The sequence below is a fragment of the Eretmochelys imbricata genome, chromosome 27 (genome assembly GCF_965152235.1).
Source record: "Eretmochelys imbricata isolate rEreImb1 chromosome 27, rEreImb1.hap1, whole genome shotgun sequence".
NCBI classification, from domain to species: domain Eukaryota; kingdom Metazoa; phylum Chordata; order Testudines; family Cheloniidae; genus Eretmochelys; species Eretmochelys imbricata.
In genome coordinates this window covers 11,993,227-12,015,855 of record NC_135598.1, presented here as the reverse complement: position 1 = coordinate 12,015,855, position 22,629 = coordinate 11,993,227, and the positions used below count along the sequence as shown (strand labels likewise).

The 22,629-nt window shown below is 50.7% G+C and overlaps 1 protein-coding gene across 3 annotated transcripts in view; it reads right to left on the bottom strand.

Moving 5' to 3' along the window:
- Positions 1-22,629, bottom strand: part of MLLT6 (MLLT6, PHD finger containing) — a 67,195-nt gene that overhangs the window by 18,917 nt on the left and 25,649 nt on the right. For all 3 annotated transcript variants that reach the window (XM_077806184.1, XM_077806186.1, XM_077806185.1), the window contains exons 8-10: positions 14,730-14,828; positions 2,477-2,651; positions 528-1,109 (exon numbers count right to left, since the gene is read on the bottom strand). In XM_077806184.1, the coding sequence (XP_077662310.1) occupies positions 528-1,109; positions 2,477-2,651; positions 14,730-14,828 (856 nt within the window). The remainder of the gene's footprint in view (positions 1-527; positions 1,110-2,476; positions 2,652-14,729; positions 14,829-22,629) is intronic.

Below are 22,629 nucleotides of genomic sequence, written 5' to 3'. Positions count from 1 at the left end.
TAAATCTGATGGCACCCTGTGCAAAGGTGGGTATGACATGCCCATTTGGTTGGATTTACAGGAGGAAAACTTGGCTCAGATCCTCCTGCTCACCTGGAACAGATACCAGGTCACAAGCTTGGATGGAAAGTAGGGAGGGAGGAAAAGCTGAAATGGATTTCTACAGCCTTCTGGAATGGATGCAGGACAGCCGTGCTCACCTGGGAGAGATTCTGAACCCGGCCTTAGAAAGGAGGAAAAAAACCTGAACTGGATTTCTATGGACATCTGGAATGGATTCACACCAGAGCCCCTGAGAGGAGAACCTGGAGCTGGACTCTTCTGTTCACCGGGGAGGGATTCTGACAGCAGCCAATGCCCGAATCCTCAAAAGGTATTTAGGGGCCTAACGCTGACTGATTCCAGTGGGGGCCAGATACTGAAATACCTTTGCGGGCCCTGGGAGGAGGGCCTCATGCTGGCTGTACGGTGGAAAAGTAGGTTGAAGGGAGCCACGTGCCCCGGAACGGGTGCTGAGGGGAACATACCTGAGCCCAGCAGGGGGGACTCCAGGCTGAGGCTGGGCAGGGTCCCGGTGTGGCTGAAAGATCGCGATGAGTTGCCGATGCTGGAGCTGACGAGGGAGCCCCCGGAGAAGGGCGAGGAGGAGGTAGACGTGGACCCAGCCAGCTGGGTGCCCAACACCTCCTTGTTCTTGCCCCCCTTGGGCCTGCCAGGCCCATGCTTGCTTTTCTTGCTGCCTTTGTGCTTCTTCTCCTTCAGCACCTCCCCGTCCTCGATGCTGAGGGAGGGCATGCGCTTGTGGCTGCTGGTGCCGCCGCCTCCCCCCGAGGGGCCACTGACTGGGTTCGAGGCCTTGTAGTCCACAGGGGAGGCAACACGGCCCCGCTGCTGGCTCACTGCCGAGGTGGAGAAGCGCATGACAGAGCCGAAGCCTGAGAATATGACCTTCTGCTCAAAGATGTCCCCCTTCTGCCCTTCGTACAGCGGGGAGCAGTGGGAAGAGGAGGAGGAGGAGGAGACGGGCTTCCGGTACTTCTCTTCCTCCTGCTCGAGCTTGGGGAATGTCACAAAATCCTGGGAGCCCTGCAGGGAGCTGCATGAGGTGCCTAGGGGGAGCAGAGAGGAATGAAAAGTAGGAGCAGCAATTCAGAACTCAAATCCTCCCGCTGCAAAAGCCTGGATGCCTGAGCTAAAGGAGGATCTCCATCAGCAGTATAGGGTATAGGACACACAGTGCAGCAGTCCTCTCCTGCAGAGATGTGTGCTAGCAGGCTCATTACAACAGTAAAGATCCCACTACACTCTTCTGTAGGAGTAAGGAGTTTGTCCCCAATTCCTCCCCTGTCATGCAGGGCACTGCCTGTGGGGAGGCGACCGCCCCTCCAGCCTAGTTGGGGATCCCATGGGATGAAAGGCGCTAGAGGAAGGTATGGTTATTACAATGGTTCTGGTGAGGTCAGAGCTGGCCTGGAGCCTCCTGAGCTTAGATCCAGATCCAAGGCTCACGGGTGTTTGGATGCCAGGTTTTGGTTCAGGCCCACCTCAAAGTTAAGGAGGGGACACCACTGACTCAAGAGGGGAAGGGCAGGTGCTGCAAAAGGCCGCCTCTGTGCAAATTTCCTTTTCCTCCTCCCTTTATTCTGACAGATGGACCGTCCTTTCCTTGTAGTGAAGACAGGCCCATTCAAGAGGGCAACTCCAGGCCACATCTGGACCTGATTATTCCCTCCCCACATGGAATTAATAATAGTAAAGCTCCGGTGGGACCTCAAGGGCTTTTCAAATCAGTAATTAATGAAGTTTTCTAACTCCCCCAGAAGGTGGGTCAGTATAATTCTAGATGAGGGAAAAATGAGGCGCAGGGAGAGAGGGGGAGCAACTTGCTCAAGGTCACCTTAGGCAAAGCCAAGACTAGAGCTCAGGTGTCCTGACTCCTTTTCAGCTCCTGGCTAGATCACACTCCCTGAGTTTTCTGGCGGAGGTGGTATTTTAATGAGTGTTGGGGAGCCTAAGGATAGGGGTTCTCAGTTTGTATTCAGACAGCACCAGGAATAAATGTTTGTAAATTTAATAACGAGGCCTCGATTCCCCTCCACCCCCACCCCACTGCTCCACCTGGCTGTTCTGATGCTCAAAAGCCGGCCCATGTTCATTTCATTTACCCCAATAAAAGAAACTCCAGGGGGACAAATTGCTCCCCTGAAGCAGTGGAGCTGCATCAGGGATGAGTCTGACTCGCTGTTGCTTTTAACTCTTTATAACCGGATCCACTCTGGTAACTGGAGGGCCAAGAACTCTATGAGTGTAACCGCACTCCACACTTTATGTGCTGGACTTATACAGTTCCCTCCTGCTTTGCCTTGTGAGCGATCCTTGCTCCTTTTGCTAGCATGATGCATGATCTTCTCTCTCTCTCCCCACTCAGTCTCTGTTCTCCTCTCTCCCTGCCAACTTTACCCCCACACACCCTTACCTGCAGGCTGGAAAGTGCTGCTGGAGGGAGCTGAGGTGAAGCTGGTGGAGCTTTTCCCACTTCCCGTCTTTTTCCCCTTGTGGCTGGTGCCATGGCTCGAGGACTTCTTGCCTTTCACCTCTGACCGGCTGACCTCTGAGGTCTCTTTGCTACCTTCATGGTGGCCGATGGAACCCTGGCAAGCATACAGACACAGGGGCCAAGAGTCAGTCCAGATGTGCATGCAGCTGGCTCTCTCTTTACTGGTTTTCCATTTTATGTAATTTATTCCAATGAAGGGCTAGTCCAAGCATAGCTTACCCCACGCAACACCGGGGAGAAGAGCAATAGTCTCACATATCAGTTATTTTGGGGGCACCTGATTTGAGAGTCCTAGGGCCTGATTTTCAGAGGCGCTGGATATTTGCAGCTCCTCCTGACTTCAGCTGGACTTGTTGGGGCACAACCCCCCCCCCCCCCCGAAAACCAGGCACTGCCCCCAAACTGGAGGCAGCCAAAGCTAGGAATCATTTGAAAATCTGGGCTTGTATGACTTCCTCCAGGTCGCATCTGTGGGCCAAATTTAGAGGTGATGTGTAAGGCGGCGAGAGTGATTGTTATTAGTCATATAATAATAGTAACATTTTATTATTGCTATTTATTTGTTTTTATCCTTGTCGTGGACCAGCACCCCATTGTACAAACACAGAACAAAACGACAGTGTGGGAGAAGAGAGAGATGGACCCAGACAGATGGGGAAGCATAAGGGAGCAATGAGACAATACTGGCCAGCATTCTCCCTGCTCTTAGCTGGACTCCCTTAACCTTGATAAGGCTCCCTTAGACTTACAAAACCCACGCTGGCGTGTAAATGGTGCCAGGGCATCTTCCGGAGCCAAAGGGATCTATTCTACAACTCCAAGAGGCTCAGACCATCCTGAGGCCTTTTGCCTCAATCCCAGTTATAGCCGCGTCTCAGAACTCAGCAGCGCTGTCTCGACATGCCCCAGCCAGAGCAGAAATTATGACAGCAATAAGAACCTCTGGGGCGATAATGAGCTCGTGTTGATTTGCAATTTGTGGGGCTGACCACTCGGAGCCACAGATGGGAGAGATGGAAAGGACCTATTGGGGCATTTTCCCCTTGGAGCCAATGCAGGGCTGTACCCTACTGCATGTTTTCATAGAATCATAGAATATCAGGGTTGGAAGGGACCCCAGAAGGTCATCTAGTCCAACCCCCTGCTCGAAGCAGGACCAATTCCCAGTTAAATCATCCCAGCCAGGGCTTTGTCAAGCCTGACCTTAAAAACCTCTAAGGAAGGAGATTCAACCACCTCCCTAGGTAACGCATTCCAGTGTTTCACCACCCTCATAGTGAAAAAGTTTTTCCTAATATCCAATCTAAACCTCCCCCACTGCAACTTGAGACCATTACTCCTCGTTCTGTCATCTGCTACCATTGAGAACAGTCTAGAGCCATCCTCTTTGGAACCCCCTTTCAGGTAGTTGAAACCAGCTATCAAATCCCCCCTCATTCTTCTCTTCTGCAGGCTAAACAATCCCAGCTCCCTCAGCCTCTCCTCATAAGTCATGTGTTCTAGACCCCTAATCATTTTTGTTGCCCTTCACTGGACTCTCTCCAATTTATCCACATCCTTCTTGTAGTGTGGGGCCCAAAACTGGACACAGTACTCCAGATGAGGCCTCACCAATGTCGAATAGAGGGGAATGATCACGTCCCTCGATCTGCTCGCTATGCCCCTACTTATACATCCCAAAATGCCACTGGCCTTCTTGGCAACAAGGGCACACTGCTGACTCATATCCAGCTTCTCGTCCACTGTCACCCCTAGGTCCTTTTCTGCAGAACTGCCCATGGACTTGTGCACGTCCAGCTTTTCTAAATAGTCCCTAACCACCTCTATCTCCACAGAGGGCTGGCCATCTCTTCCCCATTTTGTGATGCCCAGCGCAGCACAAAGCATTTTCTAATGCTTTGTCCAAGCTGCTATTAAAAATTCTCACACATCGGATTGCCCACCACTGTCCTTGACAGACTCTTCCACAGTCTAACAGTCCTTACTATCGGGAAGTTTGATATTAAGAAAAGGGGACGTCCCATTAGTCCTAGCTCTGCTCCCTTGTACTCTTCTAGATAGCCTCTTCTTCCCTTCAGATGCTGGGAGACTTGTGGTCTTGCTTAGTGGAGCCACATGCATTTAGGCTGGGATATTTCAAAGGGACCTATTGATATCCAACGGGATTTGGTCATCTAACTTCTTTACGCACCTTTGAAAATTCCAGGCTCGGGGCTTTAATGTTCAGAAATGCCGAGCAAGCCCCCAACTTCAGCTGGAGTCCACAGGATCAAAATCAGCCCATCAGCCCTTTCAGTCTTCCCAGTCCCTTAGTCATTTCCCACACTCATCTCTGAGCTGGTAGCCATAGCTTTCTTGCTATCTAGGTGCCCAAAACTGAATGCAATACTCCACATGAAGCCAGGCCTACACAGGGAGGGACCATCACATCCCTGCTCAGTGATGTGATACCTCTGCATATCAAGCTCCACGCTGCTCATCCACCAAGCATCCATTCATGCAGCTTCCTTCATTCCCCCATTGCATTTTGTTGCTACCATTCTGCGTCAATGTCTGTTCTGCCCAGGAGCCCCAGGCTGGCTAACCTAGAAGATCACCTGGAGCCTTCCCATTGTCTACTGTGGAGAATGCTTTTGCAAAGCTAAATTGGCAGGGCAGCTTTCTACGCTGCAGTGACAGATGCTAGAGAAAAACCCCAGAGAAACAGAGAGAGAGAGAGAACCAGAGGTGCCCATCCACGTGGAATGAAACAGAGTAGACAGATGCTAGGGAATCTGGGAGCTTGGAAGGATGGGCCAGGAAATGCAGTGGGCTGAACAGAAGGACAGTCAGGTGGGTAGAAAACCGGATCTCTCAGGGCATCTGCAGTGGGATGTGGCACTTTCAACCCTTCACCAATTCAAAGGCAGCCCAGTAATGTTTGAAAGTCACTAACTGCAAGATGCTACTTCCACGGTCACTTTTCTGGCCACCGCTGCAATGTGATAGTCCCAGCTCAAAATAAAACACCTGTGACGTGACTGCAAGCTACTTGTATTGCCCCAGAGCTTGCTGAGAGGAAGATTTGAGCAAGATCTGGGCTCCGCACTCTCTGACTCCAGAGGACCTCCTCTTGGAAAGGGTAAGAAATAGGTCTGTGATGCAGACACTTGGATGCCCGGATAAAAATCTATCCCTATTTCCCCTGCTTGGTCTAATCACTCCACACAATGCAATGGCTGGCAGCCTAATGCAGGCCAGATGTGCTGGGAATATGAAAGACAGGAGGAAGGGAGCGGTGGAAATTGGGAAAGGGGTGGAGTGGGGGAATCTGTGTTTTTTCATCACTAACTTCTGGACGTTGAAGATTAAGCTCTCTTGATTTATGATCACAGAGGGAGCAGGAAAAACTTTCCAACCTTCCACATCTGTGAGCTGAGGGCAGAAGGAGAGGAGGAGGGAGAGCAGAGCCTGGGAGCAATAGGATGCAGTGAGGCTGTTCAAACACCATAAGGAAAGCACACCTCATGTCTCAAGCAACTCTACCAGGATGCTGACACATGCCCCTTGAGACAGGAGCCAGAATGGGTGCAAAGCCTCCCACAAATCCATCTCTTCTGATCCTCCCACCAGGTATGCAAGGCTACCGAGGAGCAGAGAGAGGGAGACAAACCATATCAAAGAGCCTTCTTTTTAATCTAGCAGGCCAAGAAGGGAGTGCGGGGAGTATCATGGATTAGCAGCACAGCGGGGTGAAATCGGCGTTGGCAAACAAATCTTGGTCGCAAAAATTAAACAAATAGATACAATTAACAGAGGGGCCGTGCTGGCTCAGGACACTGGCAATGGGCTACAGAGACGTTCACCTGCAGTGCTGAAAGCCTGGCCCCCAAGGAAGTCAATGGCAAAACTCCCACTGACTTCAGAGGGGCCAGAGTTTCCCACCAGGGCGCGGGATGGTTACTGGCAGTACTGGCAGTGTGTATGTGTAACCAACCAGTGGTTGCAGCCCAGATCAGAGCCGTCCATATCACCAAGATAAACCCTCCAACCTCCGCCCCCGACCCTCCCCACACACATAGGAGAAGTCAGGAGACCTGGGCTCTGTTCCTGACCCAGCTGGGTGACCGTGGGAAAATCACTTCCCCACTCTGTGCCTCTGTTTCTCCTCCCCACCTTTTGTCCATTCAGACTGTGAGCTTTTTAGGGCATAGAGTGCGTACGTACAGCACCGAGCACAACGGGGCCTCGATCTCGGCTGGGGCTACCATAAAACAAATACTAACAAAGACTGAATAGACCATAGAGATTTTAATCCCCTCTCATTCATACAGGTGGTCTGTCCTGCTCAGCACTGAGGCAGTTTGAGGGTGGGAAGACTTCCTCGTTGCTGTCCGCTCTGTACCTGTCCTGTTGCTATACAGAGGCCTTCAGGCTCCAGGGCAGTCAACTTTCCCACAGCACTAAATTCACCAGAAGGGGCGCAAGAGGGGCAAACTCCATAGGATGCATTGTACGTGTGTGTGTGTGTGTGTGTGTGTGTGTGTGTTGGGTGGCGGGAGGAGCCTGTTGTGGAGAGACACCCCACAGTGCTGAGAACATGACAGATCCCTCGCAAAAACTCAGAGGTATTTACATTTTAAAGGCCTGTTTAAAAAAACCACCAGGGAGACAGGTCTCCCAGCCCAGCCGAGTCCACGAATCTTACGAGGAATCCAATTCTGTGGGTCCATGAGCCGGAGACGGAAGGACCAGACCAGACCAGACCCACACACCACATACACTCCCAGAGCCACACGCTACCCCCCTCTCAGCTGTACCTCTTTCCCGGCCTCCGTCCGACACTCTGCAGCGCCCGAGCTGTTCATTCATTAATTTATTTATGGGAAATCAGAAGAGCATCTCTTTGCGCTCTGATTGGTGGGATGAGCTGCTAGAGGGAACCACTGACAAGGAAACACGGGGAGGGGTGAAAAATACTTGTACAGAACTGCCTGCCTTTGGATTAAACTAATACTGATGGGGGGGGGGGGGGATGTGGGAACAGTGAACAATCCAGAGACAGCAGCAGCTTCTCCCCACCTAGGCCAGACAAAGGGATGCAGGGAAGCAGCCACCCAAAAGGGCCAGCAAGAACCAGTTGCCTGTTAGAGATGGAGCTTGGCCATGGGTCAAACAACCTTGCAGCGAGAGCCTTCTGCCTAAGGTACGTGAATGCCGCCTCACAGTCTTGAATGGAATTATCCTCACAACGCTCCAGTAAGGTAGGACCGTGCTGTTCTACCCATTTTACAGATGGAGAATGGAGGCACAGAGAGACTGAAGGCCCAGACTTTAAAAAGTATTTGGGCTCTGCAACACCTAACTGATTTAGGAGCCTACGTCGCATTTTCAAAGGGATTTAGGGGGGCGATTTAGGAGCCAGAATCCCATTGACAGTTGATAGGATTTAGGCTCCCAAGTGCCTTTTGAAAATGAGACCTAGGCTCCTAAATGCATTAGGCAGTGCAGTGCTGAGCACAGCAAGGCCCAAATGCCTTTAAAAATCAGGGACTAAGTGACTCAGCCAGGGTCGCACAGGGAGTTGTTGGTACAGCAGGCAAAATCCACCCCCCCATTTTCTAAATCCTAAACGAATCCCCAAATCACTGCCCCATCCCTCCTCTCCTTAAGAGAGCTCTAATGTGGCTGCTTAATAATAACAGCTGGGGGTGTCCCTCAATGCTCTACTCTCAACTTCCAGCGGGACCCGGGCACTTAGCTCATTCAGGCTCCTTTGGAAAACCTCAGGTCATGATATGTTGCATTTCTGGAGCAGCTTCCCTCTGAGACTCTCAAAGGTCCTTGCAGCCATCAATGAAGGACACCAGCTGAGGACACAGGTCAACTCAGCATTGTTATCTCTGTCCTCAGGAGGGGGAAACCGAGCAACCGAGATTCAGGGCCCGCTCTGATCCTGTTGATGCTCATGGCAAAACTCCCACTGGCTATTTCTACCCTGTCTAGGTTCTTGTACCACACTCATCATCGTACTAGCTAAGCGCCTTCTGGGCACGTCGTCGTGTTGCTTAGTGCAGAGGTTTTCACCCTTTTTCTTTCTGAGCCCCCCCTCCAACATGCAACAAAAACTCCATGGCCTACCTGGCCCACAATAGCTGGTTTTCTGCATATAAAAGCCAGAGCTGGCATTAGGGGGTAGCAAGCAGGGCACTTGCTCAGGCCCCATGCCACAGGGTCCCCCCTCGAAGCTACATTGCTCAGCTTCGACGTCAGCCCCGGGTGGTGGGGCTCAGGGCCCTGGGCTTCAGCCCCATGAAGTGGGGCTTCGGCTTTCTGCCCTGGACCCCAGTGAGTCTAATGCTGGCCCTGCTTGGCGGACCCCCTGAAATCTGCTCATGGCCTCCCAGCGGGCCATGGACCCCTGGTTGAGAACCACTGGCTTAGTGCACAACCGGAAGACGCTCAGATACTGCGGTGCAGCACGGTACAAGAATAGACTTCAGGATCAGGCTCAAAGTGATGCGTACCGGGACCCCAAATTTCTCCCGATGGGCTGGGCATCATGTTTGCTGGGGTCTCTCCCCCCATCCCATTTCATTTTATTTACACAGACATTGCAAATGTTTTGGGGGGGGGCCCCAGAGCTCAGTCTCCTGGTACAATTGTCCCCCCTTTGTCACCGTCTCGTCAGCCCTGCTCTAGGTTTCAGAGAAGAACCCACATCTCCTGACTTCAAGCCATGTGCTTTTACCACCGGCCCATGCTTCAGACCGAGGAAGGGTGAGAGGGTCCTTACTGCAGGCTTCCAAGTGCTTAATTAAGGCTTGCTCTGATTTCCAGGAGGTAGAGGGGGGACCATGAGCCTCTCTCCCTACCCCCACTGCCCCCCACGCAGTCGCAGGGATCGCAAATCAAGATGAAACAGGCCTGGGGCAAAATTTCCCAGAGCTCTTCCAGGATGGGGCTCTGGCTCATGACAGACTCAGGCCTGCTGGTGTACAGCAAGGCTCAGACCACACTGGGAAACCAGAAAGCTGTCCCACCTCCTGGCTGGAAATGTCCAATCAGATGCTTCCCCCTCCCCATCTCCCCTTCCCAGCACCTGACCTAGAAGGGTGGGTGAGGGGAGGCCTTGGCATGGATGGCTTGCTTGGATTACAGAATCCAGAGCAAGCCGGCCTTGCCTGCCAGATGTTGCAGCCCGAAGCATGTGCGAGTGCGTGTCAACAAGTGATCAGGATGTCTGCAGCTGGTGGGAGAAAGCAGCTGGGGCAGCCAGGAATGGCGGCAGATTTACTGCAAGTGCAGTAGGCAGGGCCAGGATGGCTCCCCAGGGGCTTTTGCAGGCGGAGAGGAGAGACACAGCCACCGTTGTGTACTGTGCTTGGACACCTGGGACCGAAATGGCCAGGCATCTGCTGCACGACGAGTTTCTGGTCACACAAACCTCCCAACCTGCTCCCAAACGTGCCGACCCCATGCCTGGATCCTCCCCACCACGATGTCCCCTCCCCTAGCAACCCAGCTTCTCTCAGCACCCTGTACGCCGTCCCAGGAACACATCTGGGATCAGCTATCTATGGGACTGACATGGCCCTCCTTAGTGAGCCCCTCACGCTCTTTATCCTAGTTATCCTCACTGGGAGGTAGGCCAGTGCTGTTCCCCCTGTTCTGACACATGGGAAGCAAAGGTACAGAGCAACTAAGGGTATGTCTACATTGCAGTTAACCCCCTGCAGCTGGCCTGGGTCAGTTGAGTCGGGCTGTGGGGGCTATTTAATTGCAGTGCAGACAAATGCTCAAGGTCAGGATTTCAAAGGTATTTAGGGCCCAGATCCTTAAAAGGTATTTAGGCTCCTAACTTCCACTGCAACCAATTAGAGTCAGGAGCCTGATACCTTTGAGGATCCGGGTCGAAGTGCAGGTAGACACTGGATTTTCAGGCTGCCTCTAGGAGTCAGGAGCCCAACTCGGATCAATTTTAATGGGGATCTAGTTCTAGGTGACTTGCCCAAGGTCACACAATGCATCCCTGGGCAGAGCCAGGAACTGAACATGCGTCTCTGAGTCCCAAACTTAGATGCTACATGGTGGCTTCTCTATCCACTCCCCAGGGCTGCCCCCCTGCACCTCCACCCCCTGCTGCAAGAGGCATCGGGTGGTAATGGGCTGACTCTCCAGGGGAAGACGTGGCAGCAAAGGAGAGGGTCAAACCTGCTTTTGGTCTCCTCGCTCACTCCCACCATCCGCTCCTCCTGCTCCCAGTGCAGGCTGGTGCGAGCCGGTGGCTAAAGCTTCTGGGAAAGGGTCTGGGACAGACAGACGGAGGCTTTATGAGTTAGAAAGTGTTTGCTCCTCATGCTCCTTATCTCTGGCACCTAAATATCGGCCTGAGTTAACAATTCCCGGCCCCCTTCTGCTCCCCTCCCCCCCCCAACTCGTGCACTCATTAAAAATGCTGACAAGCTTTGACCCTGCCTGCCTGCATATGGGGACAGAAGCACAAATCCCGTTGGAGATGCGGCTGCCGTGGCAACCATGCTGCCAACTCCCTCTCCTGGCCAAACTGAAAGAGATTAGCTGGCAGCCTCTACCCTGGGTCGGATGCCAAAGGCTGCCTGTGCCCCTTCCATGCACAGAGTGCCGGGAGAGAGGGAGGATGCTGCTGCCCCTGGAAGGGTTCAGATGCCTGGACGCAGACATCCGGCCTTCTTAAATTCAGGCCTGCCCAGGGCTAGAAGGGCAGCTCCTCCCCACATTGTTCTCCATTAGTCTAGTGACTTTCCCTGGATCACACAGAAGGGCCTGGTTCTTTCAGACCTTGCAGGCTTTTCACGGGTCCCTAAGAAACCCTCTGATTGGAACAGAAGGTTCCACAGTCCCGGCAAACTCTTGGCTTCACTGATGAGACTGCCATGGAGAGGCCCATGTGCAGCGGCAGTGAAGAAACCCACCCAGCTCGCAACTTGGTCTGGATTCAAACTGGCAGCCAAGAGGCAAAGGGCTCTCCGTTGCCAACGCCCTGAGATGTCCAGCTCGGTTACAGCTGAGCCAGCCACGCTGCTTCCTGCTTTATACCAGAGCCCGCTCTCCCCTGTTAGCCCTCCTCACCGCTGCTGGACAGGGTGCGGGCTCCAGCGCCTGGCAGCATGCCCCCAGAGCCACTGGAATCCTTGGAATGTGGTGGGCGACCCCCAGCTGCAGGGATAAAAGCCTGAATCCAGGAGGACGGCTAGGTCAGAGGCTGCAGTAGAGGCTGCTCTGGCCCCATCAGGGAGACTCTTACAAGACCTGGTTTGTCAGACAGGTGGCAGGCATGTGTTAGGGCTCCAGGGAGGGAGGAAGAAGTGAGCTCCACTGTCCTGGGTAGACTTGGCTGGAGTTTGAAGATCACTGCCTCTTTCTCTGGTTCTACGCCATGGTCATGAAGCATCTCAAGGGAGGCAATACCACCGTTGATATCAAAGTAGCGCTTAGAGGCCCAACTGAGATCAGGGCCCCATAAGTCCCTGCCCTAAAGGATTTACAACCTAAACAGGCAAGAGTGAGGGCAGTAGGAAGGTAAACTGAGGCACAGAGAGGGGGAAAACGACTTGCCCAAGGTCACCCAGCCGGTCACTGTCAGCATCAGGAATAGAACCCCGCTCTCCTGATGCTTCGTCCCATGCTCTAACCACTAGCCTGCCCTGCCTCTCTCACTGTAAATCTAAATGTGATGACAAAGCTCTACCAACTACTAGTATCGTCCACAAATACTTTTTAGTTTGCCACCCACCCCCACAGGGCTGAGCACTTAACTTTGTCCCAGACAAAATTCTACCAATCTCCACCCATCAAAGGTGCATGTTGGGATCTCGGCCCCTGTCTCCCAGAGATCCCTTGGTGAGTCATTTCTATTATCCCACAACACATTGCAAAAATTTCTCAAAAGGCACTGCGCAGGATGGCGGCCCAAGGGACACTGGGATTCCTACCCATGGTGCACGGCACTTTGCATCAGTATGTGCCGTGCTGATGCAAGCAGCCAAATCTGCACGCACGCCAGCAAAATACTAACTTTGGTGGTTGTACAGTGTCGTAACTTGCACCGCTCAAAGTTCGTAGTGTAGACATGGCCTAAAGCCCTGACTCTACTGGCGTTATTTTTGCATTACACCAGCGCACACTCCATGTAGATGCACAACCCTGGTGCAAGATGGAGCTTGCCCCAGTGTCATGTGTCTACGCCGGGGGTTTCCAGCTGTGTAATTGCACTAGTGTCGTCATACCGGTGCCAATATCTATCCCGTACCCCTCTGCAGTTTCAAACAGATTTTCCACTTCCAGTCCTGAACTGTTGTGCAATGCTGCAGTGTGCTGTTAAACAGTTGCTGCGTTCCACCCCAGAAGTGGGTGCGTTTCAGTAGCAGAAAGCTTGTGCAACGCTTTAGGATCTGTGCACAGAAGGCACTATGGGAATGCCACCCGTTATGAAGATTAATAATAACACCCTGTAGAAAGACTATGGCCATGTCACTCCGCAACGGCCAGCGTAATCAGGATCACCTGAATTTCAGCTTACAGAGTGCTGAAAGGTCCCTGTGTAAACCGAGTTAGGCCCTTCCCCCCATTCGTACAAAGGTCTGGCAGGGCCTGGGAGGAGACAGTGGGTAATTGTCTAAGAGGCACTCTAGCTAGTTGGGAGCCAGGTTTTGAATTTCGACATGAGCTTGGAAATAATCTTCTTAGCACATCAGTCCCCGGCAGCTCTGCTAACTGGGGGAATTTGCCACTCAGGAGAGCAAGTCTCACTGCACTAACGCTGGGCTGGGAAGAGTGCAAATAAGTGGAGTGCGGGATTCCATGCCCAGCTCAGCTGGTGCCCCTCGATCGTGCCCAGCAGCGCCCACCAGCTATTCCAGTCCTGGCCCCTCTACTCTGCTGCTGCACCTCTGTTCTGACCTGTTTCCCCCGTGCTGTTCCAGCCCTGGGCCTCATGCACAACTTGGATAATTCCCTTCAATCCTGACCTGAAAAACGCCCCCTGCTATTCCAGTTCTGGGCCTCTCACACAGCTCTGATCTCTCATCTCTGTCCTGCCCTGCTGCTATCCCGGCCCTGGGCCTCCCCACAGAGTGTTACTTGTGTGTAGGTGCCATTACCGCAGGGTATACCTTACAGCCATGCAACCCCCTTTAAATAGTCTTCCTGAGGCGGGCTGGCGGGCTGTGTTTTCTATGGGTTCTAGCCAGAGCCTGGCTCTGCTCCCACCAGTGGCCTTACCTCCAGTTACTTTGGCATTAGTGAGAGGAGAATCAGGCCCTGGGAGTCAGGATGTCTGGGTTCTAGTTCTTGGTCTTCCACGGATTCCCGTGTGACCCTGGGGCAAAACACGTCACTGCTCTGGCCCTGACTCTGCTCTGACCAAGCTCCACCACCTCTTTGCCACTTATTCAGAGGCTTGGCCCCTGGCACGAGTTAGAGCAGCCTCGGGGCTGTTCTAATTTACACTCAGCTGCAACAGCCCCCTATGGGGTGCTGCATGCCCCTGGCATGCCCCCAACACTGGGGCTGGTGTAGAGCCAGTGTAGACAGTTCTGCACCATCCAGGGAAGCCCCTATAGGAGGGGGACTCCACAACAGGGAGCTCTGATGTCTTTCATGAAGGGGTTTTAGGGCAGTAGGGACTCAGCCCCTCTGTGCCCCAGTTTCCCCAGAAATTAAGGAAATACAGTAACTCCCTGTCTGCCCTGCTGGCATGCTTTGAGGTTTGGATGGAAGGGCTTGGAGAAGGGCAACGTGCCAGGACCTTGGTCTCAAGTTGTCCCTTCTTACCCTGAAAGGAGGTACCTGGGCTGCCCATCTGCCGGAGCTGGTTACAGCACGGCTGCAGAGTGGGCAACACATGGATGTTTCATCTCTTGTACCGGAGCTTTAAACCTGAACATCTGCTGCTGAGCAAGCTAGGACCTGCCACTCAGCCACTGGGGAGTTCAGCCCATTGATCGGGTCCTCAATGCCGACAGAAAGCGAGAGACAGCCACAGAGTGAAATTCCCCAGGTGGTGGTCGTGGGGGAGCGAATAAGGGCAGAAGAAGGAAGAATGTGAGAAACCAGGAATCAAAATAAAGGGATAAAGCCTCTCTTGCCCATCGCTTCCCAAGGAAGATGGCAGAGATAGCCCCTGCCCACCGGCACCTCACGAATCTGGTACCTTCTCAGCAGGGACGGGCACGGAGGACGGGGTGAGGCTGGTGGGAGACTCCGGATGTTTTTTGTGCTTCTGTTTAGGTCTTTCCTTGTCCTTCCGACTCTGCAAAGGAAATGAGAAAGTGCTGAAAGGATGAGTTTTCTGCTGGGGTGGGAACAGATTGCAAAGGGAAAAAAGAAGAGGAGGTTTGTGCTGGGGTGGATTTACAGCCATCCTTTATCTTCCTCTCTCGTACTCCTCTCATCCACACTGCCTCCTCACACCCGCTTCTGGGAGTGTCCCAGTCCCACTCTCTCTCCCCCAGCTGCAGCCCACATCTGGCAGACAGAATATCCACAGGATCCCCTAATCAGTTTCTGGTAAGATGATATAGGGAAGGGTTTAACACGCCCTGGCTGATTTCAAGAAACTTAAGCCCTCCTCCTCTTCTCCCACTGGGGCTCTGTGCCCCATTGTTTCAGCCCTCAAACTGTTCTCTGTACAGAGACACACATGGTTAATGGGATCAGCAGGCCGAGGGGGTGACTCAGGATCCAAAGAGATGACAAAGGGGGTGGGGTATGATAGAGGTCTATAAAATCATGACTGCGGAGGAGAAAGCGAATAAGGAATTGTTATTTACCCATTCACATAACACATGAATCAGGGTCACCCAGTGAAATTAAGAGGCAGCAGGTTTAAAACAAACAACAGAAAGTACTTCTTCATGCAGCGTACAGACAGCCTGTGGAACTCATTGCCAGGGGATGTTGTGAAGGCCAAAAGTATAACTGGGTTCAGAAAAGAATTAGATCAGTTCATGGAGGATAGGTCCATCACTGGCTATTAGCCGAGGTGGGCAGGGACACAACCCCAGGCTCCGGGCATCCCTAAGCCTGACAGCCAGATGCTGTGACTGGACAACAGGGGAGGGATCGCTTGATAACGGCCGGGTTTTGTTCATTCCCTTTGAAGCATCTGGCATTGGCCAGAAGACAGAACTCTGGGCTAGATGGACCTTTGGTCTGACCCAGTATGGCCATTCCTATGTACAAATATTCCCCCCCAGTCTGCATGGGAGGCAGTAAGGGGTTGGTTTGGGCCCCTCTACCAATGACAGCTGGATTATTTAGGGCAAAATCCATCCTGGTTTCCATCCACTAAAGTCCCTGTGAAATCAGTGGGATTGTACAGGCTGCAAACCAAGCAGGATTATGGCCCGAGAGGTGCTGAGCCCTTGTGGCTACCACAGACTTCCATAGGAATAAGCTCTTCTTAGGCACTGATCCTGGCAGGGCCAGGGTGCCCTCAGCCTCTGCATCTATGGATTGCGGGTGCTCAGCACTCTGTAGGAGGCACCAGCACCATGAGGAGTAATCACGCTTGTTCTGGAGCAGGTTTGCCATTGGTTTCAATGGCAGCTGGACAGGGTCCTTGGCTTGGTAAAGGAAGAGAGAGGCAAGATAAAATAACAAGTGCTATACAGAGAAGACCAACTGAGCATCCCTGTTGAGCCTGTACAAGGGGACACAACCTCTTTATTAGCATTATTATTTATTAGGGTAATACTTAGTGACCCCAACTGAGATCAAAGCCCTACTGTGTAAGGTGCTGTACATACACATAGTAAGAAACAGTCTCTTCCCCAGAGAGCTTATAGCAAAGGGTGGGAGGAAAACTGAGGCAGAGAGAGGGGTAGTGACTAGCTCAAGGTTCCACAGCAGCTCAGTGGCAAAACCAGGACTAGGACCCAGGTCTCCTAACCCCACTTCAGTGCCTCATACACTAAACACGCTTCCTCTCTCTATCAACCGGAGATGGTACCATTGACTTCACAGCGGTTTTGCCATTAACTGGCCTTCTGTAGGTCGGCTTGAGAGCATTTGATTTTTTTACTCTGCATTTCGACACACAGTGATGATGGTTAGTTCTCATGCTTTTTTCGTCAACCTGATTTGTTTGCATTAGCAGGGGGTTTAAAAAAACAACACACCCTCAAATCCTGATTATAAAAGATTCAAAACTGAATGGGCCTGATTCTCCACTCAGACAGCCATGCAAACCCGAGCAAGGCTATAAAACACCTTTCAAAAGGTAAGCAGGAGAGTGGGGTGGGGGGAGAGAAAACCTTTCAAAGTGATAAACACCCATTTTTTCATGGTCTGTGTGTATAAAAACATCCTCACTGCATTTTCCACTTTTACGCATCCGATGAAGGGAGCTGTAGCTCACGAAAGCTTATGCTCAAATAAATTGGTTAGTCTCTAAGGTGCCACAAGTACTCCTTTTCTTTTTGCGAATACAGACTAACACGGCTGCTACTCTGAAACCTGTCATTAGTGAAGTGCACTAGCGAATGTTACAAAGAGATGACTCATTACTGTATATACTACTGTAATGAGTAATGTATATAATACTGCAGTATATACACAGAGAAAGCAACGAAAACCCTTGATTTTTGGACATCTACATAAAACGCAAAAATAGCTCAAAATACCCCCCAAAATGAAATTAATAACCCACCCCAAACAGATGCCCTAAATACAATAAAACATAAAAAAAAGTTGAAATTGAAATGAAACATTTTCATTGACCTCAAACAAACAAACAAACAAACAAAAAATATGAATTTTCCTTTGTGGAGAATTTCAAAATTTTCATTTTTTGCTCCGATTTGGAAAAAAGCCAATTTTTGAAAATTCAAAATATTTTGTGAAACAGAACTGCCATCCACATAGCTCTATTAATTATAATAATTTATTAGTGATCGCCACAGATAAAGCTGACAGCTGAAAAGGGTAATGCCACCATAGGCTACTATCCTTCTCCCTTGGTAAATTGTTGTTGCTTGGGGAACTCACTGCTATAGGAAATTGAGGCCAAGAACTAAGCAAAATACAAAGAGGGATTGAACATTTATATAGACAGCAAGAATATCCAGAGTTATAATCGTTAAGGCTAACATACATTTTGGAAGGGATATTAAACTTCATGCTTAAGCAAATCTATAACTACTACGGTGGAGGATGAGACCTACTGTAGGGGGCAGATGAGCCCACATCTGCTACTGCAGGGTTCTTACACCTTCCTCTGAAGCATCTGGGGCAGGACATTGTCAGAGACAGGATACTGGGCTAGCTGGACCTCGGGTCTGATCCAATCTGGCAACTGCCAACATTTAGGCCTGAAAGGAGCTTCATGTGTGGGGACCCCTGTGCTGCACAGAACTCAATGCAGGATCAGAGGTCTCGGGCTTAAAGTTGAAAGTGGTCCATAAAGACCCTTGATGCTTCTGTGTTTGCAAAGTGACGAGTGCAGTGGGATCCTGCTCTTTGACTGGGATTTCCTATGTGCTACAGTAATACAAATAATAATGACTGAGAATTACTTATTATTACTTGGTATTATTATTTAAAAGGCAGCAAGATTTAAATATTTAAAGCAACACACTTTTTAATGAAAATAAATGTGACATATAATTAACCCTGGAGAACTTACTGCTGCAGGATATTGAGGCAAATAACTTAGCGAGAGAAATGAATGCTTACAAGGTGCCATGAAGATGAAGAAGGTTGTCTGTGGAAGTACCAAGCACGAGGAATAATATTATTTTTAAAGGATGAGATTGCTGGAAGGGTAGAGGGTCCCCTGTTCCCATAACTTCTGATTTTCTAGGCTTCCCATTCTTAAAACCTCCCATGCCAGGAGTAAAGCTACTCTATAAAGAGAAAGGTTCTGATCCTGTGGGTTGCTGAGAACTTCCTAGGAGCTGCTGCCTACCCTCAACCTCCAAGGAAATCACTGAGCCTTGGAGACATTTGGTAGCTTGCAGGATCAGGCCTGCAAAAGAACCGTCTCCAGGAGTCAAGCTCATAGCTCTCTGCTCTTTCTGTCGTGTATTGATCTTGGTAGAGGGTGATAATTATTTCCTTTGTGTTGAGTGTTGTGTGTGATGAATGCCCTGGGGCCAGATTGATCCCTGGTGCAACTCTGTTGAGGAAGTTTCAGAGTAACAGCCGTGTTAGTCTGTATTCGCAAAAAGAAAAGGAGGACTTGTGGCACCTTAGAGACTAACCAATTTATTTGAGCATGAGCTTTCGTGAGCTACGAAAGTGAGCTACGATGAAGTGAGCTGTAGCTCACGAAAGCTCATGCTCAAATAAATTGGTTAGTCTCTAAGGTGCCACAAGTACTCCTTTTCTTTCTGTTGAGGAAGTAGTTAAAAAAGGAGGGCATGAAATTGCATCTGCCATAAAAGCTCATAAACAGAATACTTATTCCAGAACAAAGAGACTTTTTATTCACAGAGTGTCCACAGGGGGAGCAATTCCAGAATAGCTATGCAGGTCAATTTCCCCCTGGTTCTCCAACCTGAACCCCTGCTTGCCTTTTGGATGTTGTGAGTCACATGGTGCACTTGCAAGCTGGTCATCCAAAAACGGAGCTACCCAAAGAGCGTGGTGCTGTCGAAATGTGGGCCTATGTATCTTTCCCAAGGCTAGATAATGAGTCAGCAGCAGAGCCAGGGCTATTAGTATTTGTATTATAGTATCACTTATGAGCCACAAACAAGATCAGGGCTCCATCGTGCGAGGCACAGTATAGTGAGAGACCATCACTGACCCAGTACTCTGACAATCTCAACAAAGGAAGGATCCACACTCCTATTTTAATGGTGGAGAACTGAGACCCTGGGAGATCAAGTGCCAGATTTGAAAAGGTATTTAGGAGGCTAAAGATGCAGGTAGGCACCTAGTGGGAGGTTCAAAAGCACCTAAGTGAGTTAGGTGCCTCATCTCATTGATTTTCAATGGGAGTTAGGTGCCTAACCTGCTTAGGCACATTTGTTAGTCCACTAGGCACCGAAACCCCTTTGTAAATCTGGCCCTAAGTGATTTACAATAGATCACACCGGGAGTCAGCAGCAGATCCAGAAACTGAACCCAATTCATCAGAGTATCAGGACAGTGGCTCAACCACAAGATCATCCTTCCTTCCGGCAAACCAATGGCTTCTGTCTCCTAGCCATGAGTTCAATCCACTTGACCACAGTCTCTCTTCACACAGGCTTGGCTGTAACCAACCATAACATCTGTTCCTCTCTCTCTCTCCCGATCCATCCATCCATCCCATACTTGTCACCTTATTACCTAAACCCTCTTCCTTTTCCCCTCATCTCAACCAACTGGCGGGTCTGATGTGATAACAACTCCCCAGCGAATTTGCTATGGAGCCCAAACCGAACAGCTCCAACCCTGAGCAGCAGCTGGACAGGGGTACTTTGGACACAACTTCTAGGAAAGTCTTTGGAAGATGAAAAACATTGTAGGAAATAAACTACCGGGAAGAAGAGATGGTAAAGGCATCGCTCATTCCATCACGGCAGCCCTGAGGTCAGGAGGCCCATCATGAGCAGGGAAGAAGGCAGAGTTGTAACAGCAGCACAGAGGCAGTAGAAAAAAGAAAATTGGCACGGCTGCCTCCCCTCCTCCACGCCCCACCCCAATGCCATGCATGCCCACCACAGGAGTCAAGAAGATGGAAGAAAGGGGAGATAGGATTTCACACATGAAGCACAAAAGTGCCTTAGCAACGGGGCATTTAGAGCTAAAAAAGACTTGATGACACCATGGTTCTTCCCGTAGTTATCACAGAAAGAGGCAGCTCTGATGCTGGAAATGTCCTTAGCTTCCCCCCATATCCTTCTCATGAAACAGGTGGGTTCAGCTGGGCTGCCCACATGAGAGGAGTGCACCTCTCTCCAAATAAATATGTCATGTTAAAAAAAACAACAACAACAGTTATCCATTAAGTCACATGGAGTTGGAATACTGTGCCCGGCAACGCCACCGGGTATTTGTGGCGATCCAGGGACTACCTTGCACTTTACAAACACCTCGGCCAATGTTTTGACGCCTGAGTGCAGTGCTGCCAACTCTCCAGTTGTGCTTAAAGCCCCAGCTCCTGGAAGCAAGGGATTATGTGAGAATCTCAGCTTTCACTTAAAAACAAACAAACATTTCCACCTCTCATGATTACCAAAAAACGCTTGCCAATGTGACTAAAGACTCAAAAACCAGAAGGCAAATTAAAAAAAATCTATTATATTAAAATCTTATGGTTTTTAGCCAATCTCTTGATTTTTCAGAACCTGATTCATGCTTTTTGAATGCTCTGGGCTTGTAATATTGCAAACATTAATTAATCAATTAAGCCTCACAAACATCCCTGTAGGATACACAGATGTTACACTCACTTTACAGATGGGAAAACTGAGGCACTGGGAGGTTAAGTGACTTGCCCAAAGTCATGTTATGCATCAGTGGCAGAGCTAGGACTGGAGTGAAAGGGTTGTGACTCCTAGTCCATTTCTCTAATAAGAAAAATAAACACTCATTTAGTGGCTTATGGAAGACGTTTTCAATGTGCTTGACAAGGGTGGTTCAGTATCTATATCCCCATTTTACACAAGGGGAAACTGAGGCAAAGAGCAGTGATGTGACTTTGCCATAGGTCTCACTCAGTGGAAGTTAGGTAAAGAACCCAGGCATCCTGACTCCCAGTCTCCAGCACTCACCTCCACGCACCACTCATGACACCCACAGAAAATGAAGCTAGTGTCGGTCAGGAGGTGGGACATTGCGGTGCAGCATTACAGTGTGACGATGCAAATGCTGCATGAGACAGCGTTGTCATGATTTTATCCCATAGGTCATGGCAAGTAGGGCACAAGCCAGAGCTAACATAGTAGCTGTTGTGACAGATCTCAAGAACTTCCTGCTCCAAAACCACAGGTCTCTGCTATTTGAAGTCCTGGAGAATCTCCTTTAGTTGTCAGCACTATAGAGGTTATGACAAATAACTGAGCAGTGCATCTGGTTGCATCTAGGAACGTATATATATATATGCACACACACATCGCAAGCACTCAGCACCCACAACTGGGACCAGATTTGCCGAATAGCTCATCTCCAATTTAGGCACCTAAGAAAAGTGGCCTGCTTTTCCAAAGAGCTCAGCACACTGCGTGCTCGGCTCTTTTGAAAAGGTGGCCCCAAGTGCAGGTGCTGAGCAGTTGGGAATCTGGCTCTGAACTCTGGAACATCTGCTCTGCAGAGGCCAGCCTTTGAACCCTGCTTAAACTTACCCAGCAGCTACTTCCTGCATTCAGAGCAGAGTGTTGCAAGGAGACTAGAAGTGGAATTGCAGTTGTACTCCAAGCCAACACAAAGAGCTCCAGGTCATGCCCACAGCCACCTCCTTTTCCTCCCCTGCTCAGTTAGGAAACACTTCTTCTTTTCAGGCTTCTCTGGGTCACTCACTTACTCCCCTCTTGGTGGATCAGAAGGCCAAAACAACCGGGTGGAACCTCAGCCTTGTGTTTCTGGGTCTCAAACCCCTGCACTTCCACTTTGCAAATTTCAGGATGCCTGATTGCTCTGAGTCCCTTAGTGATACCCCAGGAAATGGACAAGTCAGGTTATTCCCTGATACTTTAGTAGGTCAGGTTACTTGGCTACTACCCAGAGCCCTGACACCCAGCGGGGCCGGGTTACCTGACCACCCAGGGGCCTTGGCATCCAGAGGGGTCAGGTTACCTGGCTAGCCAGGGGCACTGTCACCCAAAGGGGTCAGATTACCCAGCCACCCACGGGTCCTGGCACCCAGAGGGGTCGGGTTACCCAGCCACCCAGGGGCCCTGGTCCCTAGTTACTCACTGGGAGTTATTTTAGTGGGGTTGACAGTCCCCCAGACAAGCTACCCTGTTACCCACGAGCATGCGCATGGAGAGCCAGCTGGCAGCCCCCAGGTCCTGCAGCCCTGCCCTGTCTCCACCTTGCTCCATTGTGCCGCCCACGCCCAGCTTGGCAGGCAGCAGCCCCATGCCGTGCCAACCCCCCAGTGCTCGGCCCAGGCATTTAAA